Source organism: Bufo gargarizans, chromosome 4, assembly GCF_014858855.1.
Source record: "Bufo gargarizans isolate SCDJY-AF-19 chromosome 4, ASM1485885v1, whole genome shotgun sequence".
In the NCBI taxonomy this organism is placed as follows: Eukaryota; Metazoa; Chordata; class Amphibia; order Anura; family Bufonidae; genus Bufo; species Bufo gargarizans.
Genome location: NC_058083.1, coordinates 393145903 through 393172714, shown reverse-complemented (window position 1 = coordinate 393172714; position 26812 = coordinate 393145903). Strand labels below are relative to the sequence as shown.

The window sequence follows — 26812 nt, the reverse complement described above, 5'->3', positions numbered from 1 at the left end:
GCAAGACCCTACATCTGGGTCCTTTGCTGCATTTGTCACAGTCAAATACAACCAGTCAATACTGCAGTTACATTGTTGGTTGACAAATTAACATTTTTTGTGACTGTGAAGTACCGTATTTTTCACCCTTAAAGATGCACCTACGTTTTTGAGGAGAAAAGTAAGAAAATAAATATTTTTAACCAAAAGGTGTGCTTTTGAACTAATGGTGGTCTGTGCATGACACTATTATGGGGGATCTGTGGATGACGCACTGTTATAGGGGGATCTGTCGATGGCACTGTTATGGGGGTGTCTGTGGATGGCCCTTTTATATGGGGAGGGGCATCTGTGGATGGCACTATTATGGGGTGGAGGATCTGTGGATGACACTGTTATGGGGGAGATCTGTGGATGACAATGCTATATATGTATAAAATAAAATAGAAAATGTCAGTCCTGTGTCCCAGAACACGGACAATTACTTGCGCTGCTGGTTCCGGTGTAGTGTGGTGGGTAATTCACACTGAAATGTCATATAGTAAAGGTTGTACGTAGGCAGAACAGTGAGGAAATTGAAAGTGAGGATCCAGGAACATATAGGGAATATTAAGAGAGGACTGATGAGCCACAGTGTGTCAGCTCACTTCAAGCTCATGCATGGTAAGAACCCGCGGGGCCTGAAGTTTGCTGGAGTGGAAGTGGTTAAACCACACTGGCGAGGAGGTGATTAGCTGTTACAAATTAACCGAAAAGAAGTACAATGGATCTACCAACTGGGGACCTTGCAACCGAGTGGTCTGAACATAGAGTTCGATCTGAAGCCGTGTTTAGTATAGAATAAAAAGTTTTGTTCACGGGGAATTAATCCATAAAGGTTTTACCTTGTACAGAGGACCTTTTCAAGAAACGTCATAAGGAGTGACTGTTGATTGGGCGGTTGGATCATGTGATATGAGCGTCATGAATGGGAAAGAGGTGGAGTCGAGTCCTTTTGGAGTAAAGTGACTAACAGTGGGTGGAGAGAAAATGAGGTGAGGGCGTGATGAATTGTAAAAAGTACGAACGGTTTACAAACTGAGAGGTCTTTTGAGAATGCAGAATAAAAGCTGTGAAAAAGAGGGTGTATGCAATACGCAAATGCGGTCTAGATGAAAGGGACAATAGAATGTATTAATGAGGTTTATATATATTACAAGGCTGCGGTAACATGATAGTGAAAAGTATAGTGTATAAGTAAAAGATTTTTAATCAATTTCTTTGTTGGACATATTTGGCGTGCGGCTGATATTGTTTTGTGGCGAGATGAATTTCCCTATTAAGGATATGTAAAAAGTATAGTATTTCACTGATGTATTTTAAATGCTTTGATTGGGCTATGGCTCCCATAGCTAGAGAATGGGAGATTGGGCTATTTAAAGGGCCCAGCTGTGGACATGCGCAGTTGTCGCCCCTGAGGAAGCCAGAGAGCGAAATCGATTTTATTATTGTGACATGCCTGTTATCTACCATTGTCTGTGAGTAGAATAAAACCGTTTTTACCAACAACTAAGAGGGTACTTCACTATATGCCGGTCATTTAATCCTACAGAGGAGGCGATCTGAGGAGGATCGAACCCTTTGGGAGAGGAGGACGAAGGCCAATACCCTGATTCATACACTTGTGCATCGTATGACTGAATCTGAAGCAGCGCGGTTTCAAACCTTTACTAAATGCTATATATGTGTCATCCACAGATTCCCCCGCCATAACATTGTCCCCCAATACACCGGGCCCGCTCACATCAGTATTTTCTAAACCGTAAATCTTAACCTCTTAATAACTTTAACTAAAATTGTGCTCTCCCCTGTATCAGCACTTACTAACGAGCATCCGGAGCAGGCAGAGCGGCTGGCAGCATAACGTCACTCACTGACGTCATGCTTCCGCTCCGCCTGCTTCATTCATAAAGTGGGAGGAGCAGGCGCCCAACGTCAGTGAGTGACGTAATGCTGCCAGATGCTCTGCCTGCTCCGGATGCTCGTTAGTAAGTGCTGATACAGGGGAGAGGGCAACTTCAGTTAAAGTTATTAAGAGGTTAAGAATTACGATTTAGAAATACTGCTGTGAGCAGCGGGGCCCGGTGTAAGAGTACAGTGACTGTACTGGGCCCTGCCGCAAGTTCCCGGAGTCCAGCCCTTCCTCCCTCCCCGCTAATACATCGCAGTCTGTGATGCTGCAGCATTGCAGACTGCGGTGTAAAATGGCAGCATTCGCCCCATAAGGCTACTTTCACACTAGCGTTCTGCTGTCCGCTCGTGAGCTCCGTTTGAAGGAGCTCACGAGCGGAGCAGAACGCTTCCGTCCAGTCCTGATGCAGTCTGAATGGATGCGGATCCGCTCAGACTGCATCAGTCTGGCGGCGTTCAGCCTCCGCTCCGCTCGCCTCCGCACGGCCAGGCGGACAGCTGAACGCTGCTTGCAGCGTTCGGATGTCCGCCTGGCCGTGCGGATCCGTCCAGACTTACAATGTAAGTCAATGGGAACGGATCCGCTTGAAGATGACACCATATGGCTCAATCTTCAAGCGGATCCGTCCCCCATTGACTTTACATTGAAAGTCTGAACGGATCCGCTCAGGCTACTCTCGCACTTAGAAATTTTTCTAAGTTATTAATGCAGACGGATCCGTACTGAACGGAGCCTCCGTCTGCATTAATATGATCGGATCCGTTCAGAACGGATCCGATCAAGCGCAAGTGTGAAAGTAGCCTAAGACGCAGGGGCATTTTCCCCCCCACTTTTGGGGGGGTAGCGTCTTATGTGGTGAAAAATACGGTAATTGTATTAAATTCGCCTGTCACACTGTTGTGTCACCTCAAGAAATGTTTCCTCTTAATGACACCGGCACTGCCTTACTCTCAGTGAACTTAATTGTTGACTATTGGAGGTTACATTGTCGCCTGACATAAACCATCTGTTAGTTTGGTGGGTGAACGCAAAGAATGAGGAGAGCGTCAAATAAGGGACATGGCCCCGGTCATGGTGCTGCTGGTGGAGCTCCTGTTGCAGGGAGAGGACGTGGTCGATCTGTGCCAGTTACACAGGCACAAGTGAAACACCTTCCTCAGGTGCGAGTAGGCGACAGAACCTTCAGCGTTATTTGGTAGGGCTGAATGCGGCTCTACGAGTCCAGAACAAGTACAGGCGATAGTAGATTGGGTGGCTGACAGTGCCTCCAGTTCCTTTACATTGTCTCCCACCCAGTCTCCTGCTGAAAGATCAGAGTTGGCACCTGCAGCCCATGGATATCAGTCTTTCAGCCCCCCCCTTGCAAATCAGCCGAGCAGTCTGAGACAGCCAAGTCAGTCTCTTCTGCTTTTCGATGACTCTGCTAGCAGGGTTTCCCATCCACATAGCCCTGCTCCAGAAGTGGAAGAGATTGAGTGCACTGATGCCCAACCACTTATGTTTCAGGATGAGTACATGGGAGGACCACCGCAGCACGTCTCGGATGATGACGAAAAACAGGTACCAACTGCTGCGGCCTTCTGCAGCCTGCAGACCGACAAGGAGGGGTAAAGAGTGGGTGGAAGATGATGTGGAGGATGATGAGGTACTAAAACTCACATGGAATCAAGGTCATGCAAGTGACCTGTCTAGTTCGGAGGAAGAGGCGGTGGTTGCACAGAGGCACCAGCACAGCAAAAGAGGGAGCAAGGTGCAAAAGTGTCTATTACATTCTTGGGTGACATTTTACCATTTTTGCCGTATATATAAACCCCTGCTCTGCATAGGTGACAGGGACCTAATTTTTGCAAAATAGTCTGTTCAATTGGTGGGTGACATGAACCCAGTTTTGCCGTGAACAAACCCCTGCTCTGCCTAGTTGACAGGGACCTAAATTTTTAAAAATCGTCTGATGAAAAACCCTTGCTCTGCATAGATGACAGGGACTTAAATTTCTAAAAAGTCTTTAATAGACGAGCACCCCCTCCTTTCATTCGATCCTTCCGCTTTAACAACTTGTCCCACATTTCCAGTCGATCACATTTCAGCCATTGACCTCCCTTGGATGTGTTATCCCTTTCTCACGCTACCTCTCCGGCGTGGAACCCTGATTCCCCGCTATCCGTGATCACCATGGTAGGCGCAGAAAAGAACATTGAAAGTTGGTAGAGAAGATATCCAATTGAATCGTGGATGTCACGGGGACGTGCAACATGGTTGAGCAGTATGTGTGCACACAGCTACATGTACTGACTGATGGGTCTGCCACCTTCAACTTCTGGGTCTCCAAATTGGGCACATGGCCTGAGCTTGCCCTTTACTCCTTGGAGGTGCTGGCCTGCCCTGCAGCCAGTGTATTATCTGAACGTTTGTTATCACAGGTTATCACAGGTTATATTTCCCAATGTTTTGAGGTGTACCCTAATTTAAACAAAAAAAATAAAAAATTTAAACAAAAAAACTGGGTTGGCTACCTCCTCCTCTGCCGCTTCCACCTACACCACCACATCCCCCACCTCCTCAACCTCCTACTCCATATGGACATCCTCCTCTTAGATCGAGAGTATTATTTTCTATTTTTACATATTTTATGTTATTTTAAGTCATTTCCCTATCCACATTTGTTTGTAGAGCACGGGTCCCGAACTTGAACTTTATTGTGAAGTTTGGCCGAACCAGAACATCCAGGTGTCCACTCAAGTCTAAAATAGAAAAAAAACATGTTATATGCCATTCTCTTATGCCAGGGATCAGCAACCTCCGGCACTCCAGCTGTTCAGAAGCTACAACTCCCAGAATACTATGGGAGTTAGAAGAGTAGCTGAGGATGTTTGCATGCTGGGAGTTGTAGCTTCACAGCAGCTGGAGCGCCGAAGGTTGCTGGTCCCTGTCTTAGGCGTTTGTCCGGTTCTTTGTTTGTTTACAAAGGAAAGTGGTGACATGCCTGGATACAGCATGTGACAACTGCAGCATGTGACCACTGGTGCTGTATCCTGGCACGTCATTGTGCATTTCACTCACAAGGTCCTGACCGGATGTCAGTGATTATTTTCTTGTTCAGCTGATATTTACTGCTGAAAGGGCAAAAAAAGTGGCCACATCTGGCTTGGAGCTAGGCGGAAAAGCTTGCAGCCCGCGCAAGTGCAGCGGAGACAGCGGCATCACGCAGTGAGGGATGGGTATGAAGTATCTTAAAAATCTTTGTTCGGCAGGTTAGTAAAAACTATCGGCTGGAGAACCCCTTTAAACTTATGTCCTTATAGGGACATACAGTGCAACCTATCACATCATGGTCTCCTTGTTTTAGCTGTTCAAAATCAAAAGTCTTCTTCTTTGCAAACCAGCTAGAAGGAGACAATATTGCAAGAGAGAAGTAACCGACTAACAATTTAAGATTAGGGGCAATGGTCCACTGACTAATACAACAGTAGCTCCAAACCAGAGCTTCCTTTTAAGAAGGTGACAACTATTGCGGGACAACTTATTAACAATAAAGTCAAGAAATAGTATGTCACAAGATATTCCTGGTATCATATTCAAAAGAGGAAGTGTGTCTATCATTATGAGGAGCATGAAAGTCTTCACTAAAGTTTTAGTTTAGCTAAAGACAAACTCATTTAGGAAGTAACGTCTGGCTCTAAGGAGCCTGACTGCTGTGGATGTCTTCCTTCTTCCTTCCCTTGTTATGGAGTACAACAAAGACAGACATAAATATGTCTTGATAATAAGTCCTTTGCTGATGTAATTATATATTTCCAGGTAAAACTGATACAGAAGAGTATAGGTGCAAGGTACTCAATGTATAATCACTAACTGTTCCCAAACTCCTTTTTTGGTTCTAAACAACTGCAGAAATATATCCCTCATTTACTGTATAACACACTAAATTATTTCCATCAACTTTGATTCTCAAGGGTTTTAAAGTGTAACTGCCATTTCACTACCAAAAATGAAATTCCTAACATATGTGATGCTGAAGGGAAGATATTCATGAAGCTGCATTTATCAGCTAATTTTACCTTTCTGATGTCTGTATTCAGCCCTTAGCAACCATATTTCTCTGTGCCTCTATTTTAGCAACTTCCTAAGATAGTTTCTGCTGCACTTCCTGTGATGATCTTTGCCCTTCCTTGAGGCCATCCTGTATTTTCCTCACTTCCCATAAGCACTTACTATTTCAGGACCAATCAGATTGCAGAAAACTTCCCACAGTACCCAGAGCAGTGTGTATCCTCACATACAGCTAACCAGAGACAAGCCCTGCAATTACATTAAATCAGTAAGCATTTCTTTTAACCTCCTAATAGCCAGTTGTCCCTCATTCTCTTCCAGACTGACAGGGAGGGGGGAGCTGGTATGGACTTTGTATTGTCTGAAAGCTGACATTCCAAGCTTTCTGACAATACCAGAATGGCATAAATCTGTTCAGTACAGGGGAAGATATCAATGATAGAAATCAGGATGCTGTGAAAGAAGCTGGAAGTAAAAGCAGATTTTACCCGCGATTATTCCCGAAGGAACAGATCAGGAAAGAAACAACGGACGTGTGAATGGACCCTATTACTGAGAAGACGGACTGCACATGGCAACGCTGTGAGAAGAGGCTGCTGAATAGGATAGTAACATGCATTTGTGGGAGTTATTAGCAGGTAAAACTGAAAATTATCTAATTTTAAAGCACAACAGCACTTATACAGCAGGGTGTACTATACCAGGGATGGGCAAACTGCGGCTCTCCAGCTGTTGTAAAACTACAACTCCCAGTATGCCCAGTCTGCCTACAGCAGGGCATGATGGGATTTGTAGTTTTACAACAGCTGGAGAGCCGCAGTTTGCCCATCACTGTACTATACCATTAGGGAATAAGAAATGAAACGCCAGGTACACTTTAAGATCATACCCAAAGGCCAAGCCAGGGGTGTGGAAATCGTATCGCCCGAGACATGCAGTTCCGGGCGCCGGGCAGGTAGTTTGTTCAGTAGCTTAACTCTGCTGTGGGCAAGTAGCAGGGCTGAGATGGCTTTGTTTACCAGAGCAGTGCATCGGCGACGAGCTGGGCATGAAGAGGTGTTCCCATGGTGATGGGGACGCTTGAAGTTAAAATATACCTTCGGATTGGAGAAAACTCCGATCCGATGGTCTATTCCAGGGTGGATAAAAATCAATGATTTAAAAAAAAATATATATAATAATAATATCAGATTTTTTTTAAATTTTATTCAGATTTTTTTTTATATAAAATGCTTTTTGAGGAAAATATATTACCATCTAAAGGTTATTCCATCATAAAATAAAGATTAGTTTTTTAATTATGTACAATAAGGCTGTATATGTTTAATTTTTTGGGTAAAAAAAATCCATTAATCCATTCACAATGTCATGCTCTTCCAGAGGTTTTTGTAAGATTATTGGGCAGTTTCTCTGCCTACAAGATATTATCACAGATGCTTGGTTTACTTTTGCAGTTCTCAAAACTGAATTTGACTCAGCAGAGTTCACATGCCTCTTCTTCACAGCAAAAATGTTAGAACATGAACAGAGTTGAGAAAAAGGGGTTCTGCACTTAGTTTAAACTGATGATCTATCCTCTGGATAGATCATCAGCTTCTGATCGGCGGGGGTCCGACACCCGATCAGCTGTTTGAGAAGGCAGCGGCCCCACGGCCTTCTCACTGTTTACCGCCGGCCCACTGACGTCACGACTAGTATCAACTAGCGTGGGCGCGGCTAAGCTCCATTCAAGTGAACAGAGCTTAGCTCCACCCACGCTAGTTGATACTAGTCGTGACGTCGTTGGGCGGCGGTAAACAGTGAGAAGGCTGCGGAGCTACTGGAGCGCCGCTGCCTTCTCAAACAGCTGATCGGCGGGGGTTCCGGGTGTCGGACCCCTTCCAATCAGAAGCTGATGATCTATCCAGAGGATAGATCATCAGTTAAAACAAAGTGCAGAACCCCTTTAATCCTAACTTCTACAAACCTATGAATACAGAATCAACCTAATCAAACTAATATGAAAAGTTGTTATTCAAAAAATCTTCATCTCCTTGCATATTATAAGTTATACCAGCAAGAATTAGTCTTTATGTAGAAAACTATGATTTAAATCAAATCCACCCTAGTATATTCTAAACCCTAGGTGTTTCCATGGTGATGGGGACGCACCTCTGACAGGGCGCTGCCATCTGCGGCACCTGAGGGGTTAATTGCACGGACGGCAGCTCCCTGTCAGAGGTCGGGTTTCGGGAATGTTTCTACAATGTTTGCATTAGTGGGCCGTGCGCCCTCCCTCCCCGGTATTAAAATCATAAGTGGGCAGTGCGCCCTCCCCCCTCCATCATTAGTGGCAGCGGCAGTTCCGATCGGAGTCCCAGCAGTGTAATGGCAGCCAGGACGCTACTGAAGTCCTGTCTGCCATGGTTAGTTACTCAGCAGCACTATACTTACATGCGCTGTGGCCGCCCGGCGCTCCTTCTTCTTCTAACTCACAGGTCTGTGCGGCGCATTGCTATAAGCATAAGCAACGCGCCGCACAAACGAGTTACAATGCTGCACTGCTCACCAATGCAAACATTGTAGAAACATTCCCAGCACCCGATCTCTGACAGGGAGCTGCCGTCCGCGCAATTAACCCCTCAGGTGCCGCGGATGGCAGCGCCCTGTCAGAGTTGCGTCCCTATCACAATGGGAACGCCTCGGGTTTAGAATATACCATCAAGTCGGAGTTTTCTTTAATCCGATGGTATATTTTAACTTCAAGCGTTCCATGGGAACGCCTCTGTGTTAGAATATACCATCGGATCTGAGTTTTCACGATCGTAAAAACTCAGATCTGAAAAAGCTAATAGTATTATTTTCCGTTATATAATCATGTTATAACGGAAAATAATAAATAAAGTGAAGTTCGGGTCCCCATTGACTTTAATGGGGTCCGGGTTCGGGGTCAAGTTCAGGTCCCGAAAACTAGCGGTGACCGAGCAGTGGGCGTAGAGCAGTGACGCAGCCGCGGTGACAGAGCGGGGGGGTTTTGGTGTAGTGACAGCGTAGGGAAGAAGAAATGACAGAGCTGGAGGGGTGGAGCACTTAAAGATTCTGTCACGTCTCCGGCTCGGGGGGAGGAGAAGTGACAGAGCCCTTACAAAGCCAGGGGCATTGATAGAATGCTCAACTCTGCTGGAACGCAAGCCAGCCACCTCCTTGCATAAGGAAGCGTGGCGGTGCATTGAAATAGGTTTTTGATTTAAAATTATTTTTTGTATCAGGACAAGTAGATTGTCATGATGGACAAGTAGATCGAGCCACCGCTTTAGTCCTTCGACAAGTAGTTTTCTTAAAAATTTCCATACCCCTGCAAGCCTATTGAAATCTATGGCCACCGAGAAGCTGCAGAACCAGGGCATGACAGCTTATTGTATCTAATCTAATTATAGGTTCAGCTGATTTCCAGCATAATCAAAAGGACTTTCTGTTAATATTTATGATGGGCTTAATGCTTGAAATATCAGTGCCACTTCTTCTTGGCAGCAAATTCAGTAAAGTCGTACTCGTTGCCTCTTTCCAAGAGGCATTTCCACAGTTTCTTCTCTTTCTCTGTGAGTTTCATCATTATTTTATTTTCCTGCGCCAATGCCTAAGAGGACTCCCAGGCCCGCCTCAGGGACGACAGCTAGGTACATAACAACCTGATGCTTCTAGCATTAATTGCCTTGCTCAGATCAGTGATACAGTTAAATACTGCGGTAGGGCACAGGAGCTGATGGCTCATAGGCCTCAGGCCACTAGGCATGAAGCCTATGAGGCAGTGTATGAACGGTGCTGGCGGTCACAAAGAGATGATGTCATTGCGACCACCTGCGTGGGGATAAAGGCATCTCAGACTGCAGGCCAGAAGACGACTGTGTCCTGTACAGCAGTCACTGGCATGGAATGGGACTTAAAAGAGTATTAGATATTTGTTTTACTTATCCACTTGGGAAGCACACTATAGGGGGCATTACTGGGATCATTTTTCTAAACAATGGCACTATAGGGGAATTACCCCAATTAGAAAGCAAATGAATTGACAATCAGTATGAACCAAAATAGCTAATTCTTTCCCCAAGTGCCGATATTTCAGAGTTTATAGAGTCTTCTCTACAATCAATCATTAGTAAATCACCTGAACAGATTGTGAAGTTTCTAAAAAGCAAACCAAGAACCATGATAAAAAACATGCAATTTTGCATCGTCTATAAGAGCACCTCCCAGCTTTTAAGATCATAATTAGGAAACAAGACCGAGAATGGTCAACAGAATGGAATTTCCTGTTTTCTCTTATAATTAGAGGGTTTAGTTGGTGTTCAGGGTAATACTAAAATCATACAGAGCAGTCACTTGGAGAGGCGCCACTACCTCATTAACCCACACCAGCTAATCAAACTTTCACTTTGTTACGACCAGGGACGCTTAACCAAATGCAGCGCACAGTTCCAAGTAGATCAACATTCCGTAATGTAATGTACAGTACTTCTATACATCCCATTAGTCACTGCTCACTAAGAACAGGGGTGCACATCCTGAGGCACGCAGTTCTTTCCTATGCAGCACCCAACCATATGTTCTTGAAAAAACGACCCATTTTTTGGCCCAGAATATCTTAAATGCTCGTGTTTCAATAGCCATAGGCTATATTAATTCTGTTTATGGCCTATTGTCTAAAATGTAACCTTTATTTTTAACTTTAAAAGTACTAATAAACAAAAAAAATTGTGTTAATGTTTCAAAAAATCCTTAAATGTGACATTAAAATATTCCAAGCTCATATGTGTTTTTGTTTTTATTTTATCCTTTTAATTTTTCTGAATGTTTGAGATAGTGGTATATATATATATTCTGTGTATGTACAGTAAGCTATGTCCTCTTTTCAAATCACATCTATTATTTTTCTACAGATTTTTAATCTGTTATTTACGTAAAAGTTCAACAAGCGTCATACTACTTGCCCCAAAAGGCCATCACAGACATGCCTACTATTGGCATGGCTGTGATTGGCCAACTGCAGCATGTGACCCAGCCTCTATTTAAGCTGGAGTCACGTAGCGCCGCCCGTCACTCTGCTCGTATTAGTGTAGGGAGAGGCTGCTGTGAGGGAGAGATCAGGGAGAAATCTTATCAAGAACTGCTTTTTTTACTCAGAGGTCTACAGCATATGTGTTTTGTGGGTGCAGTGCACAATTTTTTTTAAGCCTGCCCTGAGCCAACTACTGCTGAAAACGAACTTTTTTTTTTACTTCAGTTTGTCAATATCAACATCAAAAAAACATCTAATATACTGCACATCTGGGATTAGACGTGCATAAGTGAGTGTCACATTTAGGCCAGAAATATGGCTTTGTGCTTACTGGGGTGAAAAAAAGCTTCTAATATACTGCACATCTGGGATCAGACTGGCATAAGTGAGTGTCACATTTAGGCCAGAAATACGGCTTTGTGCTTACTGGGGTGAAAAAAACTCTGATATACTGCACATCTGGGATTAGACGTGCATAAGTGAGTGTCACATTTAGGCCAGAAATACATCTATTTGCTTACTGGGGTGAAAAAACCCTCTAATATACTGCACATCTGGGATTAGACATGCATAAGTGACTGTCACATTTAGGCCAGAAATACGGCTTTTTGGTTACTGGAGTGAAAAAACCTTCTGATATATACTGCACATCTGGGATTAGACATGCATAAGTGACTGTCACATTTAGGCCGGAAATACGGCTTTGTGCTTACTGGGGTGAAAAAACCCTCCGATATACTGCACATCTGGTATTAGACGTGCATAAGTTACTGTAAAATTTAGGCCACTAATACCGCTGTCATATAGAGTTTAAAAAAAATTGAGTGCAATACCCTACATCAGGGTTTTTATTGGCGGTTAATTATTTTTAACAGACTTAACCACTTTTTACTTTGCTTTGTGAACGCTAACTATGAGGCAAACATCTAATAAGGGACGCGGTCGTGGTGGTGGTGTTGGTGGAGCCTCTGGTCCAGGGAGAGGACGTGGCCATTCTGCCACAGCTACACATCCTACTGAAACTACTACCTCAGGTCCCAGTAGCTGCCAGAATCTACAGCGATATTTGTCGATCCTAATGCCATTCTAAGGATGGTAAGGCCTGAGCAAGTACAGGCGCTAGTCAATTGGATGGCCGACAGTGGATCCAGCATGTTCACATTATCTCCAACCCAGTCTTCTGCAGAAAGCGCACAGGTGGCACCTGAAACCCATGCCCACAAGTCTGCCACATCACCCCCGTGCATATCGGGGAACCTGTCTGAGCCTCAAGTCATGCAGCAGTCTCTTATGCTGTTTAAAGACCCTGCTGGCAGGGTTTCCCAAGGGCATCCACCAAGCCCTTCCCCAGGGGTGGAAGACATAGAATGCACTGACGCACAACCACTTATGTTTCCTGATGAAGACATGGGAATACCACCTCAGCACGTCTCTGATGATGACGAAACACAGGTGCCAACTGCTGCATCTTTCTGCAGTGTGCAGACCGAAAAGGAGGTCAGGGAGGAAGACTGGGTGGAAGACGATGCAGGGGACGATGAGGTCCGAGACCCCACATGGAATGAAGGTCGTGCCACTGACTTTCAGAATTCGGAGGAAGAGGCAATGGTGAGACCGAGCCAACAGCGTAGCAAAAACGGGAGCAGGGTGCAAAAGCAGAGCAGCCATCGCCAAAACCATTTGCCTGCTACTGGCCACCGTCACTAAGGACCGAGCACACCAAAGGCAGCTTCAAGGAGTTCCCTGGCATGGCACTTCTTCACACAATGTGCTGACGACAAGACCCGAGTGGTTTGCACGCTGTGCCATCAGAGCCTGAAGCGAGGCATTAACATTCTGATCTTTAGCACAACCTGCATGACCAGGCATCTACATGCGAGACACGGGCTGCAGTGGAGTAAGCACCTTCAAAACCAAGAAAGGGCTCAGGCCCCTCCTGCTCCCTCTTCTTCTGCTGCCTCGACCTCTTCCTCCGCCTCTGGAGGAACGTTGGCACCTGTCGCCCAGCAAACAGAGGATGTGCCACCAACACCTCCGTCACCAAGCATCTCCACCATGTCACACAGAAGCGTTCAGCTCAACATCTCACAAACCTTTGAGAGAAAGCGTAAATTCCCACCTAGCCACCCTCGATCCCTGGCCCTAAATGCCAGCATTTCTAAACTATTGGCCTCTGAAATGCTGTCACCCAGGCTGGTGGAGACGGACAGCTTCAAACAGCTCATGTCGCTTGCTGTCCCACAGTACGTCGTTCCCAGCCGCCACTACTTCTCCAGGAGAGCGGTGCCCTCCCTGCACAACCAAGTATCGGATAAAATCCAGCGTGCACTGCGCAAAGCCATCTGTGGCAAGGTCCACCTAACCACAGATACGTGGACCAGTAAGCACGGCCAGGGACGCTATATCTCCCTAACTGCACTCTGGTTAAATGTAGTGGCGGCTAGGCCCCAGGCAGAGAGCTGTTTGGCGCACGTCCTTCTGTCGGCAAGGATCGCAGGGCATCATTCTTTGCCTCCTGTTGCCTCCTCTTCCTACTCTGCTTCCTTCTCCTCTTCTACCACCTCCTCATGCGGTCAGCGTCAGACCTTAACCACCAACTTCAGCACAGCCAGGGGTAAACGTCAGCAGGCCGTTCTGAAACTGATGTATTTGGGGGACAGGCCCCACACCACGCAGGAGTTGTGGCGGGGTATAGAACAACAGACCGACGAGTGGTTGCTGCCAGTGAGCCTCAAACCCGGCCTGGTGGTGTGCGATAATGGGCGAAATCTCGTTGCAGCTCTGGGACTAGCCGGTTTGACGCACATCCCTTGCTTGGCGCATGTGCTGAATTTGGTGGTGCAGAAATTCATTCACAACTACCCTGACATGTCAGAGCTGCTGCATAAAGTGCGAAGCGTCTGTGCACGCTTCCGGCGTGCTCATCCTGCCGCCGCTCGGCTGTCTGCTCTACAGCGTAACTTCAGCCTTCCTGCTCACCGCCTCATATGCAACGTGCCCACCAGGTGGAACTCCACCTTGCACATGCTGGAGAGACTGTGCGAGCAGCAGCAGGCCATAGTGAAGTTTCAGCTGCAGCACGCACGGGTGAGTCACACTGCGGAACAGCACCACTTCACCACCAATGACTGGGCCTCCATGCGAAACCCGTGTGCCCTGTTGCGCTGTTTCGAGTACTCCACCAACATGGCCAGTGGCGATGACGCCATTATCAGCGCTACAATACCACTTCTATGTCTCCTTGAGAAAACACTTAGGGGGATGATGAAAGAGGATGTGGCCCAGGACGACGAGGAGGAAGAGGGGTTATCTCACTGGTGCGTGGCTGGGGGGATACAGAGGACGCAGACGATACGCCTCCCACAGAGGACAGCTTGTCCACAGAGGACAGCCTGGCACACATGAGCGACTACATGCTGCAGTGCCTGAGCAACGACAGCAGAGTTGCCCACATTTTAACGTGTGCTGACTACTGGGTGGCCACCCTGCTGGATCCCCGTTACAAAGACAATGTGCCGTCCTTAATTCCCTCACTGGAGAGTGATCGGAAGATACGCGACTACAGGCGCACGCTCGTAGACACGCTTCTGAGAGCATTCCCGACTGACGCCGGGGGACAAGTGGAAGCACAAGGCGAAGGCAGGGGAGGAGGAAGAGGTCGCCAACGCAGCTGTGTCAGCGCCAACACCTCAGAAGGCAGGGTTAGCATGGCTGCCATGTGGAAAAGCTTTGTCACCTCGCCGCAACAACCGGCCCCAACTGCTGATATGGAGCGTGTTAGCAGAAGGCAGCACTTGAATAACATGGTGGAACAGTACCTGTGCACACGCCTACACGTACTGACTGATGGTTCTGCCCCATTCAACTTCTGGGTCTCCAAATTGTCCACATGGCCAGAGCTTGCCCTGTATGCCTTGGAGTTGCTGGCCTGCCCTGCAGCCAGTGTACTCTCTGAACGTGTATTTAGCACGGCAGGAGGCGTCATTACAGACAGACGCAGCCGCCTGTCCACAGCCAACGTGGACAAGCTCACGTTCATTAAAATGAACCAGGCTTGGATCCCTCAGGACTTGTCTGTACCTTGTTCAGAATAGACAGTTCTAACAGCCTCAACCATCCATCCTTGTACTCAAGTGCACTTATTCCTTTTTTTTATTTTTATATGTCCCAATATTTTGAGGGATACCCCTATGTAAAAATGCAAAATAACACACATCTGTGTTGGCTACCTATACCTCCTTCGCTGCCGCTTCCACCTAGACCGCCACATCCACCGCCTCCTCAACCTCTTCCTCCTACATCATTCCTAATTTTTATTTTTTTTAAGGTCTTTTATGTTTTTTTTTATTCATTTCCCTATCCACATTTGTTTGCAGAGCATTTGCCATGCTCTTAAGCACATTTTGCAGCCCTCTAGCTCTTTCCACGACATTTTAACAGCGATTTTAGTGCTCAAAAGTTCGGGTCCCCATTGACTTCAATGGGGTTCGGGTTCAAGTTCGGATTCCGAACCCAATTTTTTTTTTCAAGTTCGGCCGGACCTGCCGAACCCGAACATCCAGGTGTCCGCTCAACTCTAATTATAATCTCAAAGGGATATCCTAATTTTACTAGTAAATCTCCTGGAAGCTCCATTGACTTTGTTTATTTTTTAGAACACTTTGTCTATCAATTAGTTCTCCTTTTGCAACATTATTGTCTGTTGTAAATAGATCAATCATCCCCTCTTAGCAGTATTTATTTTGCTAGAGATATCAATTCACTGGAGATGTCTCTATAGTATATAGTATAAACAGAATTAATATAGCCTGTGGCTATAGAAACATGAGCACCCAACCATATGGACACATGCTTGTTCAGAAAGACATGTATGTGAAAGCACACTGAGTTTAGATTGTCATAATTTGATGGCAGCTATATTCTCTCTTTCTGCACGACTCAGAAATCTCAGCAAAAGTCTTTAACCCATTAGTGACCACTAGTGTACAGTGAATTTGTGGTTTCAAGTTTGGCGTACAAGGTTTGGGTTATCTAAGAATTCTGTTATGGATTCCGCTACCACGGACCATAAGTTATGGTCTCTGGTAGCGGAATCCATAACGGAATTCTTAGATAACCCGAACTTTGTACGCCGAACTTGAAACCACAAGTTCGCTCAACACTAATGACCACCAATATGCTTTTTTACGGCGCTTCATGCCTTAGGCTTTATGCTGCCCTAGTCTAAGCACTGCACTGGTCCAAGAGCTCAGCTCTCACATGAAGGCCCCCAGGTCTGCTTGCAGTGTATGATTATCAGGCTGCACCAGTGTCAGTAACAGTATATAGTAAGTAGTACAGTGTACTATGTAAGCAATCAGAAAATTGTCTGTCAAAGTCCCCTTATGGTAAAAATAAGATATAAAGTTTTATGAAACAAAAAAAAAAAAAAGCTAAAAAAAATACAACAGTGCTTTTCAATGGAAAAATTGTAACTCCACATTAAGAACTCCACATATTTGGTATAACTGTGTCTGTAACTACATAATTTATATGCAACGTTTTTCTACAAGGTGAACGCTGCAAAATAAAAAAACCAATACCAGAACTACAGTTTTTTTGCTTATTCTCTGCCGAAAAAGATAAAAAGTGATCAAAATCTGTACCTTAAAATGGTACCAATGAAAACTCCAGGTTATCTTGAAAAAATTAAGCCTTCACACAGCTCCATAGAAAGATAAATAAAAAGTTATGGGGCTAGGCATATGGCGATAAAAAACATTTTAAATTTTTTATTTTATTTTGCAAGAATCCTACAAAAACAAGCCCTATATGGCTAACTTGATGGAAAAATAAAAATGTGATAGGTCTTGGAAGCAGACAATGAAAAAATGAAAAAGATTGCTTGATCATTAAAGGGAACTTGTCATCAACTTTATGCTGCCCATACTAACGGCAGAATAAAGTAGAGACAGATGAGTTGATTTAAGCGGTCTGTAATTTATAAGTTAAAAGTAAGTGGTTGCCGAGAACCAACATCACAAACATTGCAGACTGGGCCTGGAATAGAGTCACAGCCACCTGAGAAGAGTCATGGTTATTCCTGGATTCCTGCTCTCCTGCCCACCTGCTGAGGACTGACAGTCTTCTACGTAGTTTTCTCCCTTTCTGTCTAGGAGGGAACTGCCAGTCATCAGCAGATGGACGGGAGAGCAGGAGATTATGAATAACCATGACTCTTCTCAAGTAGATTTGACTCTTTTCCAGGCCTGGGCTGCAATGATTATGATGCTGGTTCTCGGCAACTACTTACTACTGGCTCATGAGTGACACACCGCTGAAATCAGCATTTCTGTCACTAATTTATGTTGCCCCCAGTGAGATCAGCATAAAGTTGATGACAGATTTCCTTTAAGCCACAAAAAAGGCTAATCACTAAAGGGTTAAAGATACATGTAAACACCACCGATTAGCTGCTCACATGACTGTACCAGTCATATCAGAGAGTAGAGGAGCAACACTCAGCAGTGTGCAGATGAAACCACTGGGAGCTGCAATGCATGGCTGGTACTGTTTATGGGTCATCGTTAGGCTTGAGTGAATCGACCTTTGGATCACAGATTTGAAGTTGATACATTCAAATACCTTGACTTTAATGCCGTTTCCGTACAGCATTAAAATGTATTAGCTCTATGAAAGTCACGCGAAACTTCGGTGAATTACTACTGTATTCATATCTGTGTCTTTAAAAACAATTTAAAATAGCAATCCGAAGTGGGCTTTGGTATCGAAGTACCAGCCTCTACCAAAGCCCAGTTCAGATTGCTATTTTAAATTGCTTTTAAAGATGCAGACATGAATAGAGTAGTAATTCACCGAACTCTCATGCAACTTCGGCCGAGACGAACTTTGGCTCCACGGAGACAATACATATAATGCTGTATGGATTTGAACAAATCTACTTCGGATCTATGATCGTCATTGTGTTGGTGGCACTGTGTGGTTGGAGTCAACTGGAGAACTCATGGCTGGAACTTTTATAAGCTAGCAAAGACTTAAATGAGGACTAACCTTTGCTTTTGAAGACAGCCCACGTAGATTAAGACGAGCTGAGGACAACATTTGCACAGCTTCCTGTGGGTTAGACTTATTTTTGCTGCATTTTATTGCCACTGAAAAATAAAGTAGAAAAAAATAAAAATAATTAAAAATATAGAAGAAAGAATATTTTATAAAAAGAGGGAGTGTATTCGGCATTGTATTTTAAAAGCAACACTGAAAACTAGAAGAAGCATAGAAAGAGCTTAGAATGTAGCAAAGTTAAGGTTCTAGGTATGTCAAGACATTATCTAGCACATTTCCTGAGAAAATTATACCTGTACAACATGAAGAAAATCCTAAGTCTCCATTGACATTGGGGGATTAGAGTGTTTGGCTACTCACTAGTTTTGGATATTTTAGATTGAATAAGGGTGAAGTCCTTTGGAGGAACTTTTAGACCTCATGTCAAACTAGTCTACAGAATTACTATAGTACAGTTGACCTAAGAGGAAGCAGAACATCAAGACCATCCGAACAAAATTTAGGATGGCCAATGAGAATTTTCATTTCCAATTTCTTAGGTTTCGACTTTTTGCAGAGACCTGTAAACCTGCACTGTATGGAGAAACACATCTGCATGCTTAGAATCATACGTGTCCACAAAGCAAAGTGTTGAGAAAGCCTTAGTTCATCAGACAAATAAACTGCATCAGGACTCCCATCCCGGGAGTGTGGTAATATATGAATCATATGCACAGTCATGACATATTGAGTGTATGCATAGAAGCTGCACTGTGGGCCTGTTACACGTTTATAATGGATGAAGTAATTAGCTATTGCAGATTCTGCTGATGACAGGTTACAGAAACACAGGTCAGTGAAATATGTGATACACGGCTGTAGTCAGAGCTGTGCATATTTTCTGATGTGGTTGACACAGTGAACTGGCGGCAGGAAGTAACTGTAAGACAAAAACTAATTACAGGATGCCTGGTAGCAGTTTTAATGAACCAATTAAGAAAGACAAATCTCGAGAGAGAGAAATCCACAACGGAAACCTTGTGAACATTCCCTTTGAAAACCACATTAAAGGGAAGAGAACACAAAAAATGAACAGATTTAACTTTCTGCCAGGGCTGTTAGAATTTTTACGTCTGTGAGAAATTGTACGTCCAAATGTGTTAGGGTACTTTTACACTTGTGGCAGAGGATTCCGGCAGGCAGTTCCGTTGCTGTAACTGCCTGCCAGATCTGGCAATCCTGACGCAAATGGATGGCATTTGTCAGACGGATCCGGATCCATCTGACAAATGCATTGAAATACCAGATCCGTCTCTCCGATCTCATCCTGAAAAACGGATCCGGAATATTTTTTTCTTTCGCATTTTTAAAGGTCTGCGCATGGAACACTTAATGCACTTAAGACACATACATTTTAATGGAAATTAAGGACAGATCCGGCAAGTGTTCAGGATTTTTGGCCGGCGCGAAAACTGCAGCATGCTGCGGTATTTTCTCTGGCCAAAAAACGTAAAAGGGACTGAACTGATGCATACTGAACAGAATGCTCTCCATTTAAAATGCATTAGGATAAAACTGATCAGTTATTTTCCTGTGACGGAACTCAACACCGGAAAAGAAAAACGCTAGTGTGATAGTACCCTTAAGGGATTGAAGAAATTGTAATGCTAGACAAACTGAACCTGACCAACCATTCACCATTAAAGTGAAGAAAAATAAATTTCAAGAAAAATACATTTCCATCAACTCTCTTATCTTTTCATCTATTTCTGGGCTCCTCTTCGGCCATCCAAGTTGGCCACACTGCTACTCAGACTACCTGATGTACACTGTGCATTTGGTAGTCCAAAACTCCTCCTTCTTGTCTGGTCCTGCTCTCATAAAAGCAGTGCTGGCCGATCTGAGGGCAGCAGGAAGTGTCAGTGCGCATCAAACAGATTGAGAAGTGGTGCGGCCATCTTGGAGGAGCCCGAGAAATGGCAGATCTGCAGCTGAAAAGATAAAAGGGAGGTAACAAGTACATATTTTGCTAGTTCCCTGAATGTGAATTATTTTTCTTGAACCAAGGGGTTGCTTTAATTAGCTAAGGGCTATTTTACATTGGCCAATGATCAGGAACAAACAACACTCTTCCCTGTTCATTGCTCCATGTGAAGGTATGGCCAATCGCCCATTACACGAGCAAGCTCTAATTTTTCGGTTGATCAGATCATGAATGAGAACATATGTTGCTTGTTTCTCAGCAGCACATCTCCCTTTTTAAACAGTGGATATGTTGCCCATAATAGGAAAACTGCATGGTGACAAAAAATCATGTTTTCTGAAACTTTTCTATAGATGTTCGATATAGCTCCGTCACTAAACGTTGGTGTTGGAGCAGCACTGTCTACATTGCAGTGGAGAGAGCTCACTACTACAGCACACACAATGAAGTCAGTTCTTCTGACTGTGCTGGCCAACTTTGCATGTCAAATGTCACACGTTCTTTGTTAAATTTGGTGCCTGTTTAACTACGTGGTCTAGAAATGCTAATTCAGTTTTGCTACTCCATCCCCCTATTGGATTGAGTTTGTGTCTTTTTTGCAACTTTTTAAAACATCCCAGTCATAAATCTGGAGTGAAACTCCTCGACACAGATAATCATAGCTAAAATTCAAAAAGTCACAAAAGTTGCAAAGTCCCTATTTTCCTCAATATATATATATATATATATATATACACTGCTGTTTTGGAATGATAGAAAGAGTGTCTGAAAGTGGACTTTCTTCAGAAGTATTTTTTTACTTTCTAAAAGTCAAATGTAGTAGGTCGATGGATGTTGACAGGGGCACATGTTTGGCAGAGGATTTGACTGATAATCAAGATGGAAAGAGTAGATAACATTTCATAACTAGTTTGAGAAGACATAAATTCTTGGAAATCATGACCTTGCTGTTATTGACAAGGACCATTAAGAACATGACTTTTTACTATAATTATAAATATATTGTAAATATCCTATTTTTCGTTCATAATCTGATCAGACAATAGGAAGAATTCAGTTCAGACAGTTAGGGTTCCTGGGCAGTTTTTTTTTTTCTAATCAAAGTTTCTCAGTTTTGGGAGTAACCACATTCTCACATCTAAATCCATTTCCTATTATCATGCATTATTAAATGCTGTACTATGGATGTTGATTTCACTTGTACTAATATAAATATCAGTTGTAGGATTGTATGTGAACATATCTGTATATTTGTTGCATTTCTTTGTACTTTTGGTAGTATCTAATGGAAATCTGTCCAAAAAACATTTAGCTCAATTCCCTCAGCAGACACTGACTGCACATATTCGGAATTTATATTGTCGTATATTAGTCTATTTTAGCAATTCAATTACATTATGAATCCTTTACTTATTTCTAATGACAATGTCATTTGAAAAAAATTTGGCCATACCATTGTAACACAATAATGGACCTGCAAATCTCTTAAAGGGCATCTGTCAACATATGTACCTATAAAAATGGCTGACCTGTTGCATGAGCACTTGGCAGCTGAAGGCATCTGTGTTGATTCGATATTCACATATGCCCGCATTGCTGAGAAAACTAAAGTTTTAATATATGCAAATGAGCCTCTAGGAGAAACGGGGGCATTGCTGTTATACCTAAAGACTCAGATATATCGGCAACTGCTTGAACCCTCTCCAATTTGATAAGGAAACCATCATCACACCTTTTCCTGTCAATCATGTTATGGCATAACAGCAATGTTCCAGTTGCTCCTAGAGACTCATTAGCATATATTAAAACCTAATTTTCCACAGCAATGCAGGTAATTATGAACACAGAACCAACACATATGCCTTCAGCTGCCAAGCGCACATGTAACAGGTTAGCTAGTTTCATAGGTACAAATCTGCTGAAAGATGCCCAATAATGTCTGCAGGACAAAGTATTCTCATAGCTACTTTAGGTCCTCCAAGCTAGACCTCCAAATATATTCATTAGCTAAACGATTTCTTGGAGTAGATGATACATTTTGGTTGTCCTTAAGATAGTATGAAAACTATATGTGTTAATGGGTCACAACTCTGCAAGAACTGTATGTTTGTTAAGACAAAAAGTGGTTCAGAAGATCGTGGAGATGTATTTATGTGGATCAAAAGAATGGTCCAAATTAATCAGAAGAACAAAGAACAGATCTCTGTCCTTTCAAGTGGGTCAATGGCCAAATGAAAGAGAGAAGTCAATTGTATAACTGTTTCTAGTTCCCGCTCCTTACATCTTAATAAAGTATGATTAATGCAGACCACATGCGCACCACGTGCTTTATATTTTATGAGATGCACTCAAGCCTAGGATCCCCTTAGGTATTTTTGACATTTTTCCTAAAGCAAAGGTAATGGCAGCAGTTTAAGCTAACCAATGCCTATTTCTTTGAAGTACACTACACTCTTATGTTCAATTCCATTTAGGGGTTTCCCTCTATAATACAAAAATCTAAACTAATATGTGATGTATATTAGTATAAAGTGAGGTCACTGGGCTGGATTTGTAAGGAAATTAAATGTAACAAAGTCCCTGAAGCAGAGCCTAGAGCCCATTTATTCTGTCAAGAAAAATATGCTAGAATCTATTAGATCTTCTTAGCCTAAATCCTAAAGATTATTGCAATGCTGACAGAAGCGCCTCCTAATCCCTAACATACAATTTCTTTGCTCCTGTATAAATCACTCACGCTAAATTCCTTTCTAAATTCCCAACTTTCTAACATGGTTTGTTATCAATACTTTTTTTTATACTATTAATTATAATAGAAAGGACTTATCTGAACTAAAGCATTGCTTAACCTCACTGATCACCTGCCGAAGCTGGTCTGGAAGTCACTCTGGTGAGTCCCACTGATTTCCACTTCCTGGTTCTGGCTCAAAACAGACAAAATGGCTGAAGAAGCCTGACTGAGATGGGTTACCACCTAGCCAATGATTGGCTGAGCAGGATCAGTGAGGACAAGTAATCAGTGGCGGATTACAATAGGGACGTTCGGGTCGGCAGCCCCGGGCCCAGCACCGCTGGGGGGGCCCAACGCTGACCCGAACGCCCACATACTGCTGCGGGGCACGGGAGCGCATAGCTCCCTGTCCCGTCGCTGATCACCGGCTTTCACCGCATAGGCCTTGTGGGCCTGAGGCCTATGCGGTAGTGAAATCCCGGCGCAGGCGTGCGTGATGACGTCATCGCACGCCTGTGCCGGGAAGCAGCACTGTGACGCGCCTGACTCATCCTGCCCGCCTTCCTCTGCGAGCAAGCGCCTGGCCCTGGACATAGGTGAGTATTTATTTTTTCATTTTTTGTTCATTTTTTATTTTTTTATTTCATTTGCCTACTTGGGGGGGACACAGGAGGACCTATTAGGGAAGATAAATCGATTATGTGGGGGCTGTATGGGGCCAAATTATTATGGGAGGGAATACTATGTGGGGGCAAATTACTAGATGGGGCAGTGTGGGGGCAAATTATTATGAGGGAATACTATGTGGGGCAAATTACTATGTGGGGGCAAATTACTATGTGGGGGCAAATTATTATGAGAGGGACTATTATGTGGGGGCAAATTACTAGATGGGGCAGTGTGGGGGAAACTATTGTGTGGGGGCAAATTATTATGGGAGGGACTACTATGTGGGGGCAAATTATTATGGGAGGGACTACTATGTGGGGGCAAATTTCTATCTGGGGGTAGTGTGGGGGAAACTATTGTGTGGCGGTAATTGCTATGTGGGGGAAAATTACTATGTGGGGGAAACTATTGTGTGGGGGCAGTGTGGGGGAAATTGCCATGTGGGGACAGTGTGGGGTAATTGCTATGTGGGGACAGTGTGGGGTAATTGCTATATGGGGACAGTGTGGGGTAATTTCTATGTGGGGACAGTGTGGGGTAATTTCTATGTGGGGACAGTGTGGGGAAATTGCTATGTGGGGGCAAATTACTATGTGGGGGCAAATTACTATGTAGGGGCAGTGTGGGGAAAACTATTGTGTGGGGGCAAATTATTATGAGAGGGAATACTATGTGGGGACAAATTACTATGTGGGGGCAAATTATTATGAGAGGGACTACTATGTGGGGGCAAATTATTATGAGAGGGACTACTATGTGGGGGCAAATTACTAGATGGGGCAGTGTGGGGGCAAATTACTAGATGGGGCAGTGTGGGGGCAAATTGCTATGTGGGGGCAGTGTGGGGAAATTGCTATGTGGGGACAAATTACTATATGGGGCAGTGTGGGGGCAAATTACTATGTGGGGGAAACTATTGTGTGGGGGAAATTGCAATGTGGGGACAGTGTGGGGTAATTTCTATGTGGGGACAGTGTGGGGTAATTGCTATGTGGGGGCAAAATACTATGTGGGGGCAGTGTGGTGGAAATTACTATGTGGGGGCAGTGTGGAGGAAATTACTATGTGGGGGCAGTGTGGAGGAAATTACTATGTAGGGGCAGTGTGGAGGAAATTACTATGTGGGGGCAGTGTGGAGGAAATTACTATGTGGGGGCAGTGTGGAGGAAATTACTATGTGGGGGCAGTGTGGAGGAAATTACTATGTGGGGGCAGTGTGGAGGAAATTACTATGTGGGGGCAGTATGGAGGAAATTACTATGTGGGGGCAGTGTGGCGGAAATTACTATGTGGGGGCAGTGTGGAGGAAATTACTATGTGGGGGCAGTGTGGAGGAAATTACTATGTGGGGGCAGTGTGGAGGAAATTACTATGTGGGGGCAGTGTGGAGGAAATTACTATGTGGGGGCAGTGTGGAGGAAATTACTATGTGGGGGCAGTGTGGAGGAAATTACTATGTGGGGGCAGTGTGGAGGAAATTACTATGTGGGGGCAGTGTGGAGGAAATTACTGTGTGGGGGCAGTGTGGAGGAAATTACTGTGTGGGGGCAGTGTGGAGGAAATTACCATGTGGGGGCAGTGTGGAAGAAATTACTATGTGGGGCAGTGTGGGGCAAATTACTATGTGGGGCAAATTACTGTGTGGGGGCAAACTACTATATGGGGGCAGTGTGGGGCAAATTACTGTGTGGGGGCAAACTACTATATGGGGGCAGTTTGGGGTAAATTACTGTGTGGGAGCAAATTACTATGGGGGGATTACTATGTGGGGGCAGTGTGGTGGAAATTACTATATGGGGGTCTTGCTATTGGGGAGGCACTATAGGGGCAATTCTATTATTTCTGGGGACACTATACAGGGATTATTGCCTGGAGCACAATAGAGGGTGGTATTATTACTGGGGGTCTCTAGGGGACATTATAGCTGCTGTGGACACTATAGGGACATTTGGGGTAATTTATCAAACTGGTGTAATGCAGAACTGGCTTAGTTGCCCATAGCAGCCAATCAGATTCCACTTTTCATATTTGACAGCTCTTTTGGAAATCCAGTTCTACTTTACACCAGTTTGATAAATTACCCCAATTATATCTATCAGGGTCACTATTTTTTCAGCAGTATAGTTCCTGGGGCATTGGGGAGCACAACGGGCACAGTATTGGGGGTGGCAGGATGACACTGTGGGGACACCAGGATGAGGAGGTTGATGGAAAAATTGAGAAATCTAACGTGTCTGTGTTACAAACTGTAGAGACGAGATGTGGCTAAAAGAATTTGCCATGGTGGTCTGGGTCAAATGGAGGAGAAGAGGAAATAGAAGGTCTACATGACAGGAGATGTCACTGGATGTAACAGGTATGTGGTGCTGTATTCTCCTCCATGTCTTTTTTATTACAATTATATGTATTTTAAATTTGACAACCAAATTTTTCAATTTAGGACCCAATTTGGGGTGTTTTTTTTTGTCTGAAGATGTCATGTGGCCTAAGAAGAGACTGTGGCGCTCATAAAGCACTGCAGCCTCTTCATACAAAAATAAATAAAAATAAACTAAAATGGAGGGGGGGGGGGGGGGGGGAAGTTGGGCCTATCATGCACTTAATCCGCCCCTGCAAGTAATGCTTCATGTTTTTAACTTATTCTGCTCCATACTGAAAAAAATGTATCCTTCTGGAACAGCCATTTAAGGTGAATGTCACATAAAAATAAAAATGAAGTAAATAAATGCAGCTGAAAAGGAGAAGAACATATTATACTTTAAAGATAACCCGCCACTTCTCCTGCCATGTCTGTTTTAGTTAACACTTGAGTCCTCCATGAGCTAACAACACTGGAGGATCTCGCCTCGGAACTCTGTGTTGTGTGGTCCCTTTTGGTCCTTCTAAAAATTTATGAATAAATTGACACCTGGGTGTTACCTTTCCCTTCAGCATAGGGGTGTCTCTCCACAGTCTGACACTGGCTGCGTTCATCACACTGTGCAGGGTCTTGCCCACCACTGGTAACACTTAGCTGTCAATGCATTCATAAATCTCTAACAGGAATGCTACAGGAACGATGCAATGTAGGTTCCTAAGAAAAGATGCTCCACAATTGTTATTACATGGGGAACACAATTATTTACTACAACAGACATGTCAGGAGAGGTAAAAGGTCCTCTTCATCACATCTGATATTAAGACTTCATAAGAGGTCGGTATTAATAAAACACATCTAATCCTGCTTTAATATGTAGGCCCTGCTGCATCATGTGAACCTAAATCATGATGTATGCTTAGACCTTTGGGGTATTTTATATGTACATCTGGTTAAGATGACAATAACATGTAAGTAAAACAAAAACATATGGGTTACTTTTCCTGCTCCTCAAT

At 44.0% G+C, this 26812-nt stretch overlaps 1 protein-coding gene across 2 annotated transcripts in view; it reads right to left on the bottom strand.

Moving 5' to 3' along the window:
* Positions 1–26812, bottom strand: part of TTC27 (tetratricopeptide repeat domain 27) — a 370180-nt gene that overhangs the window by 1828 nt on the left and 341540 nt on the right. For both annotated transcript variants that reach the window (XM_044290184.1, XM_044290186.1), the window contains one exon: positions 18066–18166. In XM_044290184.1, coding sequence (XP_044146119.1) covers positions 18066–18166 — 101 coding nt within the window. The remainder of the gene's footprint in view (positions 1–18065; positions 18167–26812) is intronic.